Source organism: Dermacentor andersoni, chromosome 10 (genome assembly GCF_023375885.2).
Source record: "Dermacentor andersoni chromosome 10, qqDerAnde1_hic_scaffold, whole genome shotgun sequence".
Lineage (NCBI taxonomy): Eukaryota > Metazoa > Arthropoda > Arachnida > Ixodida > Ixodidae > Dermacentor > Dermacentor andersoni.
The window spans coordinates 88817268-88836240 of record NC_092823.1 but is presented as its reverse complement, the minus strand read 5'-3'; the positions used below and the strand labels follow the sequence as shown (position 1 = coordinate 88836240).

General features: G+C 49.3%; 1 protein-coding gene across 2 annotated transcripts in view; it reads right to left on the bottom strand.

Moving 5' to 3' along the window:
- Positions 1 to 2700, bottom strand: part of LOC129380717 (uncharacterized) — a 148601-nt gene extending 145901 nt beyond the window's left edge. The window contains exon 1 of one of the 2 annotated variants that reach the window (XM_055062512.2): positions 2441 to 2700. In XM_055062512.2, coding sequence (XP_054918487.1) covers positions 2441 to 2530 — 90 coding nt within the window. In that variant the 5' untranslated portion in view covers positions 2531 to 2700. The remainder of the gene's footprint in view (positions 1 to 2440) is intronic. The other variant, XM_055062511.2, reaches the window with a different exon arrangement.
- Positions 2701 to 18973: the final 16273 nt, after the last annotated feature.

Below are 18973 nucleotides of genomic sequence, written 5' to 3'. Positions count from 1 at the left end.
TCTCATTTCTGCACTTTAATTTAAAAAAAAAAGACATCGCGTGCGTTCCTTCGCTTAGCTAACTTTTGATTTCTCATTAATGTGGCTAACAATATTTGGGAACCTCAACTCCCCTTTCCTCCCTCTCACTGCGTCGAGAGGGTGTCGGTACTAAATACAGCGTAAGAAGAGATAAGGTGTCTGAACGACGTTGCGAGACCGGCGATTTTGGATGTCGCGGTTTGGGCTTTTCTTGTCAATTGGCGCGCATTACTGGAGGTCAATGACAACAGCTGGCTCCATGCGCGGTGCTGCTCAAACATTGGGCTTCTCTTCAATAGGATCGCTAATAAATTGTCCCATATATGCCTGTGTACTAGTCGAAGCGTCTGAAGATACTTGAGGAAGCAAGCTCTGCTTTAGCCGCCTAAAGCACTCAGCTTATTAGCGCTGTGGAGACCTTATTGTGGTTCACAGCTCGTGGAGGTGCAGTGTAACGACAGCGTGTTTCCTGGTGCTCAATTTTATGACAAGTGTAAAACCACCCGGCTGTTGCGAAGTGCAGTTTTTCGAGTTCTGTGCGTAGACGACAGGAAATGGTGGCCACCCAATGCTGAAGTGCTCCAGCCGGTAAAGGGATGAAGCCCAAACAGAATTGTGGTCAATGTTATGACAGGTGTAAAACCACCCGGCGGTTGCGAAGTGCAGTTTTTCGAATTCTGTGCGTAAGGCGAGAAACGACAGCTTGCCGATTGCAGCGATGTTCGTGGTTAGCATGCTTGCCAAACACGCGCATTCCTACTAAGCGCGGAAGTTAGATTTATTATTTGTTACTTTAATCAAGAGCATCTTGCAACTTACTCTATTCTAACGTTTAATTTATGCCGAGTAGTGTCCACGTAGCTTACCGAAGGTTAACACAGCACGCTTGGGCGAAAATTCAAGAAACATAAATGCACGATTTCCCGTGCAGAAATGCACGGGATATATAATTATGTGTAAATGATGCACTATACTGCAAGAATAATGTGATGGTGATTGTTCGTGAACAAAACAATGTTCAAATAGTGACAGAAACTCATCTACAGTTGTCCGAGCATGCGTAAGCGAAGCCTCAAATTTTATTTGGCCCACGCCCGAAGTTCAAGTTTGCCTACGCCTACTAAAGCTTCCCCACGCATATTCTATGGAGGCCAAGGATCCCTATGGGTATTAATTCTGATCAGCATTTTCTGTTTAATTTGTTCCTTATCGCTTTGAAGGTACTAATCATCTACATTTGCATTATTATAAAGATTAAATGCCTTAACTTCGCAAATTACGCATTTTTGCAGCTACAAGGCATTACGTTTTCTTTTTTTTGCGTGTTGAGCTGTAGTTGTAGACGACAGGAAATGATGACCACCCAACGCTGAAGTGCTCCAGTCGGCAAAGGGATGAAGCCCGAGCAGATTTGTGGTCAACTCGCCCTGCAGATAGGCGGCGCCTTTCAGACACCGTATCTGTTTTTCGACTGCGGTAATAAACGAGGATTTATTCTTACAGCCGCCTTGTTATGTAGTTCAGCTGCTGCGTTAGGCCTGAGGTCATAAGGGTGTCCTGCATCCGCCGCCATCAGTGCGAGCTGCGCTGGCTCACGCTCCAGGGTTTAGATCTTGTACACATGCATGCACACCAAACAATGTGATCGAGGGAACAGCCGTCGGCGTAGGTGAAGGGGTATACTAACGAACACGTAGTGAGGAAGGTGTGGGTTTGGTTCCCAAGGGCGGGAAGTTGTTTTTTCATTCCCTTTCGTTTTCCCTCGGCTCATCATTTCTACGCAACTTTTACAGATAGCAAAATCATTTCCCCTATGATTCTGTTGGTTCACTGACTCTTGGCTTTATGTTGTTGTGAATAACCACAACTGTACGGCTCGATTCCCATCCTTCTTCAATATACGTTCGGCCAACTTTATTTGAATTTTTTTCTAGCTCCCTAAATGCCCCATCGTTAGTTTAGTATTTGACATTTGACAGGAACATGTTTCTAAAATTCGCCATGTCGAAGAGGGAGTAAGGCTTCCCCGGGTGCCACCCTCAAAATGCGCTAAATGATTTGTCGATACTAGTGACCCGACATCTGTAGTGCACTTCATCTGTCGGGTAGATGGCATAACCGCAGCGCTGATGATTCTCAACGAGCGTAATAGATTTCGTGGCTGATGTGATGGTGGTTTTGAAGCACATATAGTTAGATAATCAGCCACTTGTAATTTAGTTCTAGAACCACGTATAGTTACAACTGACTCCTAAGTCGCGTCCTTCAATGCTGTGAAAATTGAATTGGTAATATACTTTGAGATTACAAAAACTGTTGGCTGAAATGAGAGTAAACGAGGCCATTTCAACTTGTGATTAAGGAACAAGCATTTCCCTCACAATACGCGCTGCAGGACTGGTATCTGTCGAATACTTACGTGATAAATGTAGTGATGGCCAGGCTGCTGCAAAACCTCGCCAAGGAGTGCCAGATATGCCGTTTGCGTTTTGGGTGTACCGAGTGACATTTCGAGCTTTCGTAAGCGCCTGACAAAAAACGGGTATCGGTTCCTTCTGCTTCCAACGTTTGCAGGCAGGCCAGTTACCGCGCGTCTGCTGTGAATCCCAGTGATTTCGCTGAATGAGTGCCGAACCTCTTGGCAACAGCATCATTGTTACGAAAGAATGGGGCAATTAACATTGACTTATGCTGACAGTTCCCGGCGCCACGGCGGGCCTCGCGCACAGTAGTGGAAATCGCCGCTCTCGCACAGCGGTATAAATTTCCGTAGATATATTTGCAGCAATAGGGCAATTAATAGCCTTCTTGAATAGGTCGTGACTCTGCCTTACTGACAGTGCCCGGCGCCAAGGCGGCCTCGTGCGCAGTAGTGGTAATCGCCGCTCGCGCACAGCGGTATAAGTTTCCGTAGATATATTTGCAGCAATAGGGCAATTAATAGCCTTCTTGAATAGATCGTGACTCTGCCTTACTGACAGTGCCCGGCGCCAAGGCGGCCTCGTGCGCAGTAGTGGTAATCGCCGCTCGCGCACAGCGGTATAAATTTCCGTAGATATATTTGCAGCAATAGGGCAATTAATAGCCTTCTTAAATAGATCGTGACTCTGCCTTACTGACAGTGCCCGGCGCCAAGGCGGCCTCGTGCGCAGTAGTGGTAATCGCCGCTCGCGCACAGCGGTATAAATTTCCGTAGATATATTTGCAGCAATAGGGCAATTAATAGCCTTCTTGAATAGGTCGTGACTCTGCCTTACTGACAGTGCCCGGCGCCAAGGCGGCCTCTGCGCGAAGTAGTGGTAATCGCCGCTCGCGCACAGTGGTATAAGTTTCCGTAGATATATTTGCAGCAATAGGGCAATTAATAGCCTTCTTGAATAGATCGTGACTCTGCCTTACTGACAGTGCCCGGCGCCAAGGCGGCCTCGTGCGCAGTAGTGGTAATCGCCGCTCGCGCACAGCGGTATAAATTTCCGTAGATATATTTGCAGCAATAGGGCAATTAATAGCCTTCTTAAATAGATCGTGACTCTGCCTTACTGACAGTGCCCGGCGCCAAGGCGGCCTCGTGCGCAGTAGTGGTAATCGCCGCTCGCGCACAGCGGTATAAATTTCCGTAGATATATTTGCAGCAATAGGGCAATTAATAGCCTTCTTGAATAGGTCGTGACTCTGCCTTAGTGACAGTGCCCGGCGCCAAGGCGGCCTCTGCGCGAAGTAGTGGTAATCGCCGCTCGCGCACAGCGGTATAAGTTTCCGTAGATATATTTGCAGCAATAGGGCAATTAATAGCCTTCTTGAATAGATCGTGACTCTGCCTTACTGACAGTGCCCGGCGCCAAGGCGGCCTCGTGCGCAGTAGTGGTAATCGCCGCTCGCGCACAGCGGTATAAATTTCCGTAGATATATTTGCAGCAATAGGGCAATTAATAGCCTTCTTAAATAGATCGTGACTCTGCCTTACTGACAGTGCCCGGCGCCAAGGCGGCCTCATGCGCAGTAGTGGTAATCGCCGCTCGCGCACAGCGGTATAAGTTTCCGTAGATATATTTGCAGCAATAGGGCAATTAATAGCCTTCTTGAATAGATCGTGACTCTGCCTTACTGACAGTGCCCGGCGCCAAGGCGGCCTCGTGCGCAGTAGTGGTAATCGCCGCTCGCGCACAGCGGTATAAATTTCCGTAGATATATTTGCAGCAATAGGGCAATTAATAGCCTTCTTAAATAGATTGTGACTCTGCCTTACTGACAGTGCCCGGCGCCAAGGCGGCCTCGTGCGCAGTAGTGGTAATCGCCGCTCGCGCACAGCGGTATAAATTTCCGTAGATATATTTGCAGCAATAGGGCAATTAATAGCCTTCTTGAATAGATCGTGACTCTGCCTTACTGACAGTGCCCGGCGCCAAGGCGGCCTCTGCGCGAAGTAGTGGTAATCGCCGCTCGCGCACAGCGGTATAAGTTTCCGTAGATATATTTGCAGCAATAGGGCAATTAATAGCCTTCTTGAATAGATCGTGACTCTGCCTTACTGACAGTGCCCGGCGCCAAGGCGGCCTCGTGCGCAGTAGTGGTAATCGCCGCTCGCGCACAGTGGTATAAATTTCCGTAGATATATTTGCAGCAATAGGGCAATTAATAGCCTTCTTAAATAGATTGTGACTCTGCCTTACTGACAGTGCCCGGCGCCAAGGCGGCCTCGTGCGCAGTAGTGGTAATCGCCGCTCGCGCACAGCGGTATAAATTTCCGTAGATATATTTGCAGCAATAGGGCAATTAATAGCCTTCTTAAATAGATCGTGACTCTGCCTTACTGACAGTGCCCGGCGCCAAGGCGGCCTCATGCGCAGTAGTGGTAATCGCCGCTCGCGCACAGCGGTATAAATTTCCGTAGATATATTTGCAGCAATAGGGCAATTAATAGCCTTCTTGAATAGGTCGTGACTCTGCCTTACTGACAGTGCCCGGCGCCAAGGCGGCCTCTGCGCGAAGTAGTGGTAATCGCCGCTCGCGCACAGTGGTATAAGTTTCCGTAGATATATTTGCAGCAATAGGGCAATTAATAGCCTTCTTGAATAGATCGTGACTCTGCCTTACTGACAGTGCCCGGCGCCAAGGCGGCCTCGTGCGCAGTAGTGGTAATCGCCGCTCGCGCACAGCGGTATAAATTTCCGTAGATATATTTGCAGCAATAGGGCAATTAATAGCCTTCTTAAATAGATCGTGACTCTGCCTTACTGACAGTGCCCGGCGCCAAGGCGGCCTCGTGCGCAGTAGTGGTAATCGCCGCTCGCGCACAGCGGTATAAATTTCCGTAGATATATTTGCAGCAATAGGGCAATTAATAGCCTTCTTGAATAGGTCGTGACTCTGCCTTAGTGACAGTGCCCGGCGCCAAGGCGGCCTCTGCGCGAAGTAGTGGTAATCGCCGCTCGCGCACAGCGGTATAAGTTTCCGTAGATATATTTGCAGCAATAGGGCAATTAATAGCCTTCTTGAATAGATCGTGACTCTGCCTTACTGACAGTGCCCGGCGCCAAGGCGGCCTCGTGCGCAGTAGTGGTAATCGCCGCTCGCGCACAGTGGTATAAATTTCCGTAGATATATTTGCAGCAATAGGGCAATTAATAGCCTTCTTAAATAGATTGTGACTCTGCCTTACTGACAGTGCCCGGCGCCAAGGCGGCCTCGTGCGCAGTAGTGGTAATCGCCGCTCGCGCACAGCGGTATGAATTTCCGTAGATATATTTGCAGCAATAGGGCAATTATTAGCCTTCTTGAATAGGTCGTGACTCTGCCTTACTGACAGTGCCCGGCGCCAAGGCGGCCTCGTGCGCAGTAGTGGTAATCGCCGCTCGCGCACAGCGGTATAAGTTTCCGTAGATATATTTGCAGCAATAGGGCAATTAATAGCCTTCTTGAATAGGTCGTGACTCTGCCTTACTGACAGTGCCCGGCGCCAAGGCGGCCTCGTGCGCAGTAGTGGTAATCGCCGCTCGCGCACAGCGGTATAAGTTTCCGTAGATATATTTGCAGCAATAGGGCAATTAATAGCCTTCTTGAATAGGTCGTGACTCTGCCTTACTGACAGTGCCCGGCGCCAAGGCGGCCTCGTGCGCAGTAGTGGTAATCGCCGCTCGCGCACAGCGGTATAAATTTCCGTAGATATATTTGCAGCAATAGGGCAATTAATAGCCTTCTTGAATAGGTCGTGACTCTGTCTTACTGACAGTGCCCGGCGCCAAGGCGGCGTCGTGCGCAGTAGTGGTAATCGCCGCTCGCGCACAGCGGTATAAGTTTCCGTAGATATATTTGCAGCAATAGGGCAATTAATAGCCTTCTTGAATAGGTCGTGACTCTGCCTTACTGACAGTGCCCGGCGCCAAGGCGGCCTCGTGCGCAGTAGTGGTAATCGCCGCTCGCGCACAGCGGTATAAATTTCCGTAGATATATTTGCAGCAATAGGGCAATTAATAGCCTTCTTGAATAGGTCGTGACTCTGCCTTACTGACAGTGCCCGGCGCCAAGGCGGCCTCGTGCGCAGTAGTGGTAATCGCCGCTCGCGCACAGCGGTATAAGTTTCCGTAGATATATTTGCAGCAATAGGGCAATTAATAGCCTTCTTGAATAGGTCGTGACTCTGCCTTACTGACAGTGCCCGGCGCCAAGGCGGCCTCGTGCGCAGTAGTGGTAATCGCCGCTCGCGCACAGCGGTATAAATTTCCGTAGATATATTTGCAGCAATAGGGCAATTAATAGCCTTCTTGAATAGGTCGTGACTCTGCCTTACTGACAGTGCCCGGCGCCAAGGCGGCCTCGTGCGCAGTAGTGGTAATCGCCGCTCGCGCACAGCGGTATAAGTTTCCGTAGATATATTTGCAGCAATAGGGCAATTAATAGCCTTCTTGAATAGGTCGTGACTCTGCCTTACTGACAGTGCCCGGCGCCAAGGCGGCCTCGTGCGCAGTAGTGGTAATCGCCGCTCGCGCACAGCGGTATAAATTTCCGTAGATATATTTGCAGCAATAGGGCAATTAATAGCCTTCTTGAATAGATCGTGACTCTGCCTTACTGACAGTGCCCGGCGCCAAGGCGGCTTCGCGCGCAGTAGTGGTAATCGCCGCTCGCGCACAACGGTATAAATTTCCGTAGATATATTTGCAGCAATAGGGCAATTAATAGCCTTCTTGAATAGGTCGTGACTCTGCCTTACTGACAGTGCCCGGCGCCAAGGCGGCTTCGCGCGCAGTAGTGGTAATCGCCGCTCGCGCACAGCGGTATAAGTTTCCGTAGATATATTTGCAGCAATAGGGCAATTAATAGCCTTCTTGAATAGGTCGTGACTCTGCCTTACTCACAGTGCCCGGCGCCAAGGCGGCCTCGTGCGCAGTAGTGGTAATCGCCGCTCGCGCACAGCGGTATAAGTTTCCGTAGATATATTTGCAGCAATAGGGCAATTAATAGCCTTCTTGAATAGGTCGTGACTCTGCCTTACTGACAGTGCCCGGCGCCAAGGCGGCCTCGTGCGCAGTAGTGGTAATCGCCGCTCGCGCACAGCGGTATAAGTTTCCGTAGATATATTTGCAGCAATAGGGCAATTAATAGCCTTCTTGAATAGGTCGTGACTCTGCCTTACTGACAGTGCCCGGCGCCAAGGCGGCCTCGTGCGCAGTAGTGGTAATCGCCGCTCGCGCACAGCGGTATAAGTTTCCGTAGATATATTTGCAGCAATAGGGCAATTAATAGCCTTCTTGAATAGGTCGTGACTCTGCCTTACTGACAGTGCCCGGCGCCAAGGCGGCCTCGTGCGCAGTAGTGGTAATCGCCGCTCGCGCACAGCGGTATAAATTTCCGTAGATATATTTGCAGCAATAGGGCAATTAATAGCCTTCTTGAATAGGTCGTGACTCTGCCTTACTGACAGTGCCCGGCGCCAAGGCGGCCTCGTGCGCAGTAGTGGTAATCGCCGCTCGCGCACAGCGGTATAAGTTTCCGTAGATATATTTGCAGCAATAGGGCAATTAATTGCCTTCTTGAATAGGTCGTGACTCTGCCTTACTGACAGTGCCCGGCGCCAAGGCGGCCTCGTGCGCAGTAGTGGTAATCGCCGCTCGCGCACAGCGGTATAAGTTTCCGTAGATATATTTGCAGCAATAGGGCAATTAATAGCCTTCTTGAATAGATCGTGACTCTGCCTTACTGACAGTGCCCGGCGCCAAGGCGGCCTCGTGCGCAGTAGTGGTAATCGCCGCTCGCGCACAGCGGTATAAGTTTCCGTAGATATATTTGCAGCAATAGGGCAATTAATAGCCTTCTTGAATAGATCGTGACTCTGCCTTACTGACAGTGCCCGGCGCCAAGGCGGCTTCGCGCGCAGTAGTGGTAATCGCCGCTCGCGCACAACGGTATAAATTTCCGTAGATATATTTGCAGCAATAGGGCAATTAATAGCCTTCTTAAATAGATTGTGACTCTGCCTTACTGACAGTGCCCGGCGCCAAGGCGGCCTCGTGCGCAGTAGTGGTAATCGCCGCTCGCGCACAGCGGTATGAATTTCCGTAGATATATTTGCAGCAATAGGGCAATTAATAGCCTTCTTGAATAGATCGTGACTCTGCCTTACTGACAGTGCCCGGCGCCAAGGCGGCTTCGCGCGCAGTAGTGGTAATCGCCGCTCGCGCACAACGGTATAAATTTCCGTAGATATATTTGCAGCAATAGGGCAATTAATAGCCTTCTTGAATAGGTCGTGACTCTGCCTTACTGACAGTGCCCGGCGCCAAGGCGGCCTCGTGCGCAGTAGTGGTAATCGCCGCTCGCGCACAGCGGTATAAGTTTCCGTAGATATATTTGCAGCAATAGGGCAATTAATAGCCTTCTTGAATAGGTCGTGACTCTGCCTTACTGACAGTGCCCGGCGCCAAGGCGGCCTCGTGCGCAGTAGTGGTAATCGCCGCTCGCGCACAGCGGTATAAGTTTCCGTAGATATATTTGCAGCAATAGGGCAATTAATAGCCTTCTTGAATAGGTCGTGACTCTGCCTTACTGACAGTGCCCGGCGCCAAGGCGGCCTCGTGCGCAGTAGTGGTAATCGCCGCTCGCGCACAGCGGTATAAATTTCCGTAGATATATTTGCAGCAATAGGGCAATTAATAGCCTTCTTGAATAGGTCGTGACTCTGCCTTACTGACAGTGCCCGGCGCCAAGGCGGCCTCGTGCGCAGTAGTGGTAATCGCCGCTCGCGCACAGCGGTATAAGTTTCCGTAGATATATTTGCAGCAATAGGGCAATTAATAGCCTTCTTGAATAGGTCGTGACTCTGCCTTACTGACATTGCCCGGCGCCAAGGCGGCCTCGTGCGCAGTAGTGGTAATCGCCGCTCGCGCACAGCGGTATAAATTTCCGTAGATATATTTGCAGCAATAGGGCAATTAATAGCCTTCTTGAATAGGTCGTGACTCTGCCTTACTGACAGTGCCCGGCGCCAAGGCGGCCTCGTGCGCAGTAGTGGTAATCGCCGCTCGCGCACAGCGGTATAAGTTTCCGTAGATATATTTGCAGCAATAGGGCAATTAATAGCCTTCTTGAATAGGTCGTGACTCTGCCTTACTGACAGTGCCCGGCGCCAAGGCGGCCTCGTGCGCAGTAGTGGTAATCGCCGCTCGCGCACAGCGGTATAAGTTTCCGTAGATATATTTGCAGCAATAGGGCAATTAATAGCCTTCTTGAATAGATCGTGACTCTGCCTTACTGACAGTGCCCGGCGCCAAGGCGGCCTCGTGCGCAGTAGTGGTAATCGCCGCTCGCGCACAGCGGTATAAGTTTCCGTAGATATATTTGCAGCAATAGGGCAATTAATTGCCTTCTTGAATAGGTCGTGACTCTGCCTTACTGACAGTGCCCGGCGCCAAGGCGGCCTCGTGCGCAGTAGTGGTAATCGCCGCTCGCGCACAGCGGTATAAGTTTCCGTAGATATATTTGCAGCAATAGGGCAATTAATAGCCTTCTTGAATAGGTCGTGACTCTGCCTTACTGACAGTGCCCGGCGCCAAGGCGGCCTCGTGCGCAGTAGTGGTAATCGCCGCTCGCGCACAGCGGTATAAGTTTCCGTAGATATATTTGCAGCAATAGGGCAATTAATAGCCTTCTTGAATAGATCGTGACTCTGCCTTACTGACAGTGCCCGGCGCCAAGGCGGCCTCGTGCGCAGTAGTGGTAATCGCCGCTCGCGCACAGCGGTATAAATTTCCGTAGATATATTTGCAGCAATAGGGCAATTAATAGCCTTCTTGAATAGATCGTGACTCTGCCTTACTGACAGTGCCCGGCGCCAAGGCGGCTTCGCGCGCAGTAGTGGTAATCGCCGCTCGCGCACAACGGTATAAATTTCCGTAGATATATTTGCAGCAATAGGGCAATTAATAGCCTTCTTAAATAGATTGTGACTCTGCCTTACTGACAGTGCCCGGCGCCAAGGCGGCCTCGTGCGCAGTAGTGGTAATCGCCGCTCGCGCACAGCGGTATGAATTTCCGTAGATATATTTGCAGCAATAGGGCAATTAATAGCCTTCTTGAATAGGTCGTGACTCTGCCTTACTGACAGTGCCCGGCGCCAAGGCGGCCTCGTGCGCAGTAGTGGTAATCGCCGCTCGCGCACAGCGGTATAAATTTCCGTAGATATATTTGCAGCAATAGGGCAATTAATAGCCTTCTTGAATAGGTCGTGACTCTGCCTTACTGACAGTGCCCGGCGCCAAGGCGGCCTCGTGCGCAGTAGTGGTAATCGCCGCTCGCGCACAGCGGTATAAGTTTCCGTAGATATATTTGCAGCAATAGGGCAATTAATAGCCTTCTTGAATAGGTCGTGACTCTGCCTTACTGACAGTGCCCGGCGCCAAGGCAGCCTCGTGCGCAGTAGTGGTAATCGCCGCTCGCGCACAGCGGTATAAATTTCCGTAGATATATTTGCAGCAATAGGGCAATTAATAGCCTTCTTGAATAGGTCGTGACTCTGCCTTACTGACAGTGCCCGGCGCCAAGGCGGCCTCGTGCGCAGTAGTGGTAATCGCCGCTCGCGCACAGCGGTATAAGTTTCCGTAGATATATTTGCAGCAATAGGGCAATTAATAGCCTTCTTGAATAGGTCGTGACTCTGCCTTACTGACAGTGCCCGGCGCCAAGGCGGCCTCGTGCGCAGTAGTGGTAATCGCCGCTCGCGCACAGCGGTATAAATTTCCGTAGATATATTTGCAGCAATAGGGCAATTAATAGCCTTCTTGAATAGATCGTGACTCTGCCTTACTGACAGTGCCCGGCGCCAAGGCGGCCTCGTGCGCAGTAGTGGTAATCGCCGCTCGCGCACAGCGGTATAAGTTTCCGTAGATATATTTGCAGCAATAGGGCAATTAATAGCCTTCTTGAATAGGTCGTGACTCTGCCTTACTGACAGTGCCCGGCGCCAAGGCGGCCTCGTGCGCAGTAGTGGTAATCGCCGCTCGCGCACAGCGGTATAAGTTTCCGTAGATATATTTGCAGCAATAGGGCAATTAATAGCCTTCTTGAATAGATCGTGACTCTGCCTTACTGACAGTGCCCGGCGCCAAGGCGGCCTCGTGCGCAGTAGTGGTAATCGCCGCTCGCGCACAGCGGTATAAATTTCCGTAGATATATTTGCAGCAATAGGGCAATTAATAGCCTTCTTGAATAGATCGTGACTCTGCCTTACTGACAGCGCCCGGCGCCAAGGCGGCTTCGCGCGCAGTAGTGGTAATCGCCGCTCGCGCACAACGGTATAAATTTCCGTAGATATATTTGCAGCAATAGGGCAATTAATAGCCTTCTTGAATAGGTCGTGACTCTGCCTTACTGACAGTGCCCGGCGCCAAGGCGGCTTCGCGCGCAGTAGTGGTAATCGCCGCTCGCGCACAGCGGTATAAGTTTCCGTAGATATATTTGCAGCAATAGGGCAATTAATAGCCTTCTTGAATAGGTCGTGACTCTGCCTTACTGACAGTGCCCGGCGCCAAGGCGGCCTCGTGCGCAGTAGTGGTAATCGCCGCTCGCGCACAGCGGTATAAGTTTCCGTAGATATATTTGCAGCAATAGGGCAATTAATAGCCTTCTTGAATAGGTCGTGACTCTGCCTTACTGACAGTGCCCGGCGCCAAGGCGGCCTCGTGCGCAGTAGTGGTAATCGCCGCTCGCGCACAGCGGTATAAGTTTCCGTAGATATATTTGCAGCAATAGGGCAATTAATAGCCTTCTTGAATAGGTCGTGACTCTGCCTTACTGACAGTGCCCGGCGCCAAGGCGGCCTCGTGCGCAGTAGTGGTAATCGCCGCTCGCGCACAGCGGTATAAGTTTCCGTAGATATATTTGCAGCAATAGGGCAATTAATAGCCTTCTTGAATAGGTCGTGACTCTGCCTTACTGACAGTGCCCGGCGCCAAGGCGGCCTCGTGCGCAGTAGTGGTAATCGCCGCTCGCGCACAGCGGTATAAATTTCCGTAGATATATTTGCAGCAATAGGGCAATTAATAGCCTTCTTGAATAGGTCGTGACTCTGCCTTACTGACAGTGCCCGGCGCCAAGGCGGCCTCGTGCGCAGTAGTGGTAATCGCCGCTCGCGCACAGCGGTATAAGTTTCCGTAGATATATTTGCAGCAATAGGGCAATTAATAGCCTTCTTGAATAGGTCGTGACTCTGCCTTACTGACAGTGCCCGGCGCCAAGGCGGCCTCGTGCGCAGTAGTGGTAATGGCCGCTCGCGCACAGCGGTATAAATTTCCGTAGATATATTTGCAGCAATAGGGCAATTAATAGCCTTCTTGAATAGGTCGTGACTCTGCCTTACTGACAGTGCCCGGCGCCAAGGCGGCCTCGTGCGCAGTAGTGGTAATCGCCGCTCGCGCACAGCGGTATAAGTTTCCGTAGATATATTTGCAGCAATAGGGCAATTAATAGCCTTCTTGAATAGGTCGTGACTCTGCCTTACTGACAGTGCCCGGCGCCAAGGCGGCCTCGTGCGCAGTAGTGGTAATCGCCGCTCGCGCACAGCGGTATAAGTTTCCGTAGATATATTTGCAGCAATAGGGCAATTAATAGCCTTCTTGAATAGATCGTGACTCTGCCTTACTGACAGTGCCCGGCGCCAAGGCGGCCTCGTGCGCAGTAGTGGTAATCGCCGCTCGCGCACAGCGGTATAAATTTCCGTAGATATATTTGCAGCAATAGGGCAATTAATAGCCTTCTTGAATAGATCGTGACTCTGCCTTACTGACAGTGCCCGGCGCCAAGGCGGCTTCGCGCGCAGTAGTGGTAATCGCCGCTCGCGCACAACGGTATAAATTTCCGTAGATATATTTGCAGCAATAGGGCAATTAATAGCCTTCTTGAATAGGTCGTGACTCTGCCTTACTGACAGTGCCCGGCGCCAAGGCGGCTTCGCGCGCAGTAGTGGTAATCGCCGCTCGCGCACAGCGGTATAAATTTCCGTAGATATATTTGCAGCAATAGGGCAATTATTAGCCTTCTTGAATAGATCGTGACTCTGCCTTACTGACAGTGCCCGGCGTCAAGGCGGCCTCTGCGCACCGTAGTGGTAATCGCCGCTCGCGCACAGCGGTATAAATTTCCGTAGATATATTTGCAGCAATAGGGCAATTAATAGCCTTCTTGAATAGATCGTGACTCTGCCTTACTGACAGTGCCCGGCGCCAAGGCCGCCTCGCGCGCAGTAGTGGTAATGTGGTGTTGCCTCTAGTGAATGCGGTGTTGCCTTAGAAACGTGCCGTACAAAGTTACACTGCGGTGTATATCGGTAATTATGACCATGTAACTTACAGAAGTCGCAGTTTCACGAGTAGCGAAGTACGCTTCCGCTACATTTCTTCTGCGCTCTGCGCACACGCAGAGTCATCTTGCGGCAAACACAGAAGACCCCCTCCTCGCAATCTACGGCGCTGCCCCGACACGTGGCGCGCCACTCGCCCCATGATCGCGTCCGCCTTCATAGCGCGTCGGGGCCCGGCTATCTGTGCCGATCGCGACGTTTAGCTGGCGTAGCGCGTTTGAGTAGGCGGTGCGAACGGGGTGCGATAACGCTATCGCGTTCTACTCTTGAAGGCGAAGCTTAAGCGTCCTCCAATTTTTGGTGAGCCATTTTAAAAATGCCCTGCGAAAAATGTGCCGCTGAAGCACTACTATCGGTTATATCATATTGGGCTAGGTGGGACACAGCTCTGAAATGCCGTCGTGCACAAATTCCGCGGAATCGAAAACCACACACATACTTTTCTATATTGCATACTTAACCAAAAAGGAAATGTTCAAAACGTTTTCAGCAAGGCAGAACTAGTGCACCTCTTGCTTTTGGGACGCCACGAATTAAGGAAATTAGATAGGCCACGGGACAGCATGCAGCTGGGCACGCCACTATTGCCCCAAAGCAATGCGGTCGTCTAGGTTTCTCTCAAGCATAACAAAACAGGCAGAAAAGGGCGTGATGGACCATATGCGGACGAAAGATACGCCGGTTGTGGAAGTTTTGACCTCACCTGACATTCTTTTGCCGAATCATTAACCCCAATCCGTTCTGTTTCTCTCACATTTATAATCAAGGTAACTTCGTTGGCAAACTTGAGCCTTCTCACCCACCACAATTCTTTGCTCAAGCAGCATCTAATTTACGAAGCTGGCTGTACAAAAAGAAACTATTAAGTTAGCAGTTGTATTAGGAAGGAAAGTTCTATTGGCTTACAAACGGCTGCGAGAATGGAGTGCTCAACAAGAAAGGGTGAAGAATGTGAGAAAGCATAGAGAACCCCCCCCCTTGCAGAAGTAATGCAGAAGCTGCAGCGTTTACTTTTGTACTCACATGCAACAGCGCAGAGGAGAGATAGTATGGTACTAAGGGGAGACAAGAGAATGCTTAAAGCCAACACCAAGACGAAACGGGTGAATAATAGCCCATGTATGCAGCTCGCATACATGGGATGGTCACCGGAGAGGGTAAGGGCGCTGTCGCCCTTGTCGCCCTTTCGTACCCCATGGCCACTACTGCGCTAGTCACTTCGGCTTGGAATACCAACTAGCCCGGTCTCACACCCTACAAACACAAAGCATGCTTAGTTTGGGGTCTCCTTAATAAAAGAAACACTACTACTAGACATGGCAAGAGTTGCGAGGAAACTAATAATTTTACTTCAAGGTACGATAGGGTACGTTTCTGCTATTTATAAACAATAGGCATCGTGCAATTTTGTGCACGTGGATAGCTGACGCAGGGCGTGCAGAGACGCAAAGCCGCACTAAAGCACCGCAGCGTCAAGACGACAATACGCAAGCGGCTCTATTGCAAATCAACGCTCTAGCACCGATGCGATGCGCTCGTGTAACGGAATTAAGAGCATTAACTTTCACGTAATCTATGAAAAGTGGCGCACAACAGCACCTCGAGCAAACACGTCTCTCTGTGTTATAACATTCAAAATCACATCACGACTGTGCTAGGCCGTTGACATCATTGCTAAATATCTTCAGTGAACTCAAATACACCAGCGAGCTGCGCTTATGTCGATTCCTACAGTGCGTGGGTTCTGCATCTCTTTATTATTATTATTATTATTATTATTTTTTTTTTTTTTTTTTTTTTTTTTACTGGTAGTTACAGGTTTCCTGTTGCTAGCAGGGGGCACCACAGAAGAACCCTACGTGCCTTGGCAAGACGCGCACGCAGGAGGTACGGAGTCTGTGGACGAGAGTTTTTAGTGGGAGGTGTCAGAATGGTCGGCATTTTTAGAGTTTTCCGTATCCAGGGATGAGGGAGGAGCACGAAAGCTTTTCGCGCATCACTCTGTAAGTCATCACAGTTCCCACACTTTGCCAAGAAATACATTGTTGTTATTCAATAGCATTTACCACAGCTGCACCCTCGCCTAGCAAAATTCGGCGATGGTATAGGCGCAGCTTTTGAATGGGAACAATTGCTCTGCTAGAGGTAGTTTGAGGGCGAGTGTAGTTGGGTTGAAAATGACTTGTCTACCGCATGCACAAAATACATCGATTGGGAATATATCTTCCTCATTACCCGTCAAACTGCAATTCTAAGCAACTGCAGTAAGACAAAGACCGATATCAGATTATAACGACGGCAACTCACGGTGCTGTCCACCAAAGAGGAGATGGTGCTATATTTGTTCTTTCGTTTGAGCGGTCATCGGCCCCACTCGCTCACTCGTTCTAAAAAAAACAAAGGAAAGCATGAATCGGGTCCGTTCTGGCTACACACTCATGACAACACGCAAAGAAAGACTTTTTGTACTTGGAAACTGAATGTTTTCGTGTAATTCTGTACATGCGCTATTTCGTGATTTTGTCTATACGTCTAGTAAGTGCTTAATATTAATAAGCTTCTATATCTGTCGTTCGCCCAAGCTATTTAAAATTTGCGTGACCAATCCAGTTGAGATATATCAGCATTGTGGACTTCTAAAAAACGCCACATAAAGCTTTCTCTCTCTCTCTCTTTCTCTGTTGAAAAAAGAACTCACCCTTGCCATTCCGTTTAATCTGATATCAGCCAATGTGTGTGCGAATAAATTTTCAGTGAAAGTACCCGTAAACACAGAAAATAGCTTAGATATAGCGTAAAATAAATAGCTTAGAAAGTAGTATACACACGCAGTTTAAAATAATATTTGTTTTCATGCCTTGAAAACGAAAACGAAATTGCAATAACTTCCACCGATGGGTGTCGCCGCTGTCGCTGTTGAGTCTCTCGACAGGCCGCCGGGTGCACGTGTGTGTTCTGCGTGACTGTCTCGAAGTTGTGCGTAATTAGATAGTTTATTGCTGCATTTAGTTGCAGCACCTGGTTGTTTTGGTGAACGTTTGTGCTTATTGACGCGAAGTGAGCGTCCGCACTGAAGGCGATGCGATTATGCGTGAGAAAGAACGGCTCCAGTGGCCTACAACATCGGTGTTTCTTTGTGATCGTGTGTTTACTATGCCTACTACGGCCATGATTCGTGGCAAAGGAGAAAACGCCTTCCATTCGGCCTGAAGAGTGATGAAGTGAACGTTTTTGTTTCGGCGGAATCCATCGTCAACATCGCCCATCCACTAGGTGGACGAAATGCCGTGCCCAGAGTACACATTGTGACAGCGCTCCACCTTCAAACCGAGGGCCATTGGCGGAGCGCATGGTACTCATATAAAAGGTACGTACGTGGTCACGTTCAGCGTCGGGTTATTGTGGTGCGTCATTGTGGCATTGATTTTCGCCTAATTTCTTTACAGGAAAGCACAAGGTGTGTTAAATGTGAGTGAATTGTGTACACCAGGCGGTGCGAACGGGCACCAAATGTGAAAAAAAAAATAATCCTTCACGTGTCCTCAACTAATTGTAACAGTACATAGAGTCGTAGAGAATTAAGTTCTGCTGCGCGTCAGTATTCGGCGCAGGCAGGTAAATAAGACTCTGGTTTGGCTTAATTCGTTCATTCTGTAACTAAAGATTTGCGCAGACTTATACCGGTGTCACACGGCCATTTGCGATCGCGATTAAGCCCGCCCTAGATCGAAATTTTCGACCGCGATAGGCTCCCGTCCGCAGATTGAGCAAGGGAGCATGAACGCCCCACATTTTGCATGAAGCCAAACGGGGCCAGAAATTCGATCTTAATCAGCATCGATCACGGCCAAAAGTGTGCAATGTGACAACCGTATTAAATGCTCCTTGTGTACTTGCACTCAGTTTTTTTTTTCTGTCGGAGGTCACGTGGCAGGTAATGGCACAGGTAGCTTCCAGTGCTTGTGCTTTCATCGCTAGAACTAACAGACAACAAAAGAACCACGACCATCCCGACTATCTACTTATCCTTCGTTTTCAGTTGTGCTCGTTTGCTCTAGAAGCTCTCGTGTTGTTGCGGATGAACGCGCGGTTACGCGCTTTGTTTATAAATTTATCTTTTCGCATAAGTACATGGAGCCTAATCTATTTCATTTTTGTCGTCCTTGAATTCGTTTCTTGGTTTCACGTAGGCATGCTCACTTATACTACTATTTATGTTTTCTTGTCGTATGACTGAAACCTGCCTAATGCGTCCTGTCAGGGGTCGACAGTATTTCTTAAATAAATTTCGATGAACGTCTTACGGCTATTGTGCACTACTTATTCTTTTGTCTAGTTATAAAGCTTATGGTTATTGTAACTTTGCCTTTATATTTATATGTTAAGGTGGTAAATGCTTAATTGTATTTGTACTTCTGGGAGGTTCTTTTTTTAAGTGGTCAATCTGGGTGGTATTAACAGTAAGTTGTTTCCCTGTGCCCATGCAGTTGCAGTGAGTATGAAGCAATCGCATGGGAACCGACTGACCGTCTTGGTCCTACACATTGCTGAAAAGACAGTGTAGACGTCTCCGCCGACCGGTATGCTTTCTTTCATCACTATTGGCCTACATTTTTTTTCCACTGGAGGATGAAGACCTCTCCCAGTGATCTCCAATTACCTGTCTTGCACTAGCTGATTAGAAGTAAAGCCTGCAAATTTCATGACTTTATCGTAGTCCAATTTTCTATCGTCCTCTGCTACCCTTCTCTCCCCTTGGCATCCGTCCTGTAGCTCTAATGTGCCACCGGTTATCTGCCCTATGCATTACATGGTCGTAGAAGACACTTGGGCTAGTCGGTGCTCATTACATACTTGACATCATTAACTAGCGCGAAAAAGATGACAGACGACATCAAGAAGCACATAAGACAGAACTCTAGACTTCAAATGAAATTTGTGCTACTCAAAAATATGGAATTGATTGAATGCACATAATATAGACGCACGGAAACAACACAGGAGCTATCGGAACAAATCGATGAACAGGTTAATGTCACATACGAACACTCTTGGTAATACCCACAGAGAGATGCTTACATACCTATTCCCGCTTTTTATATG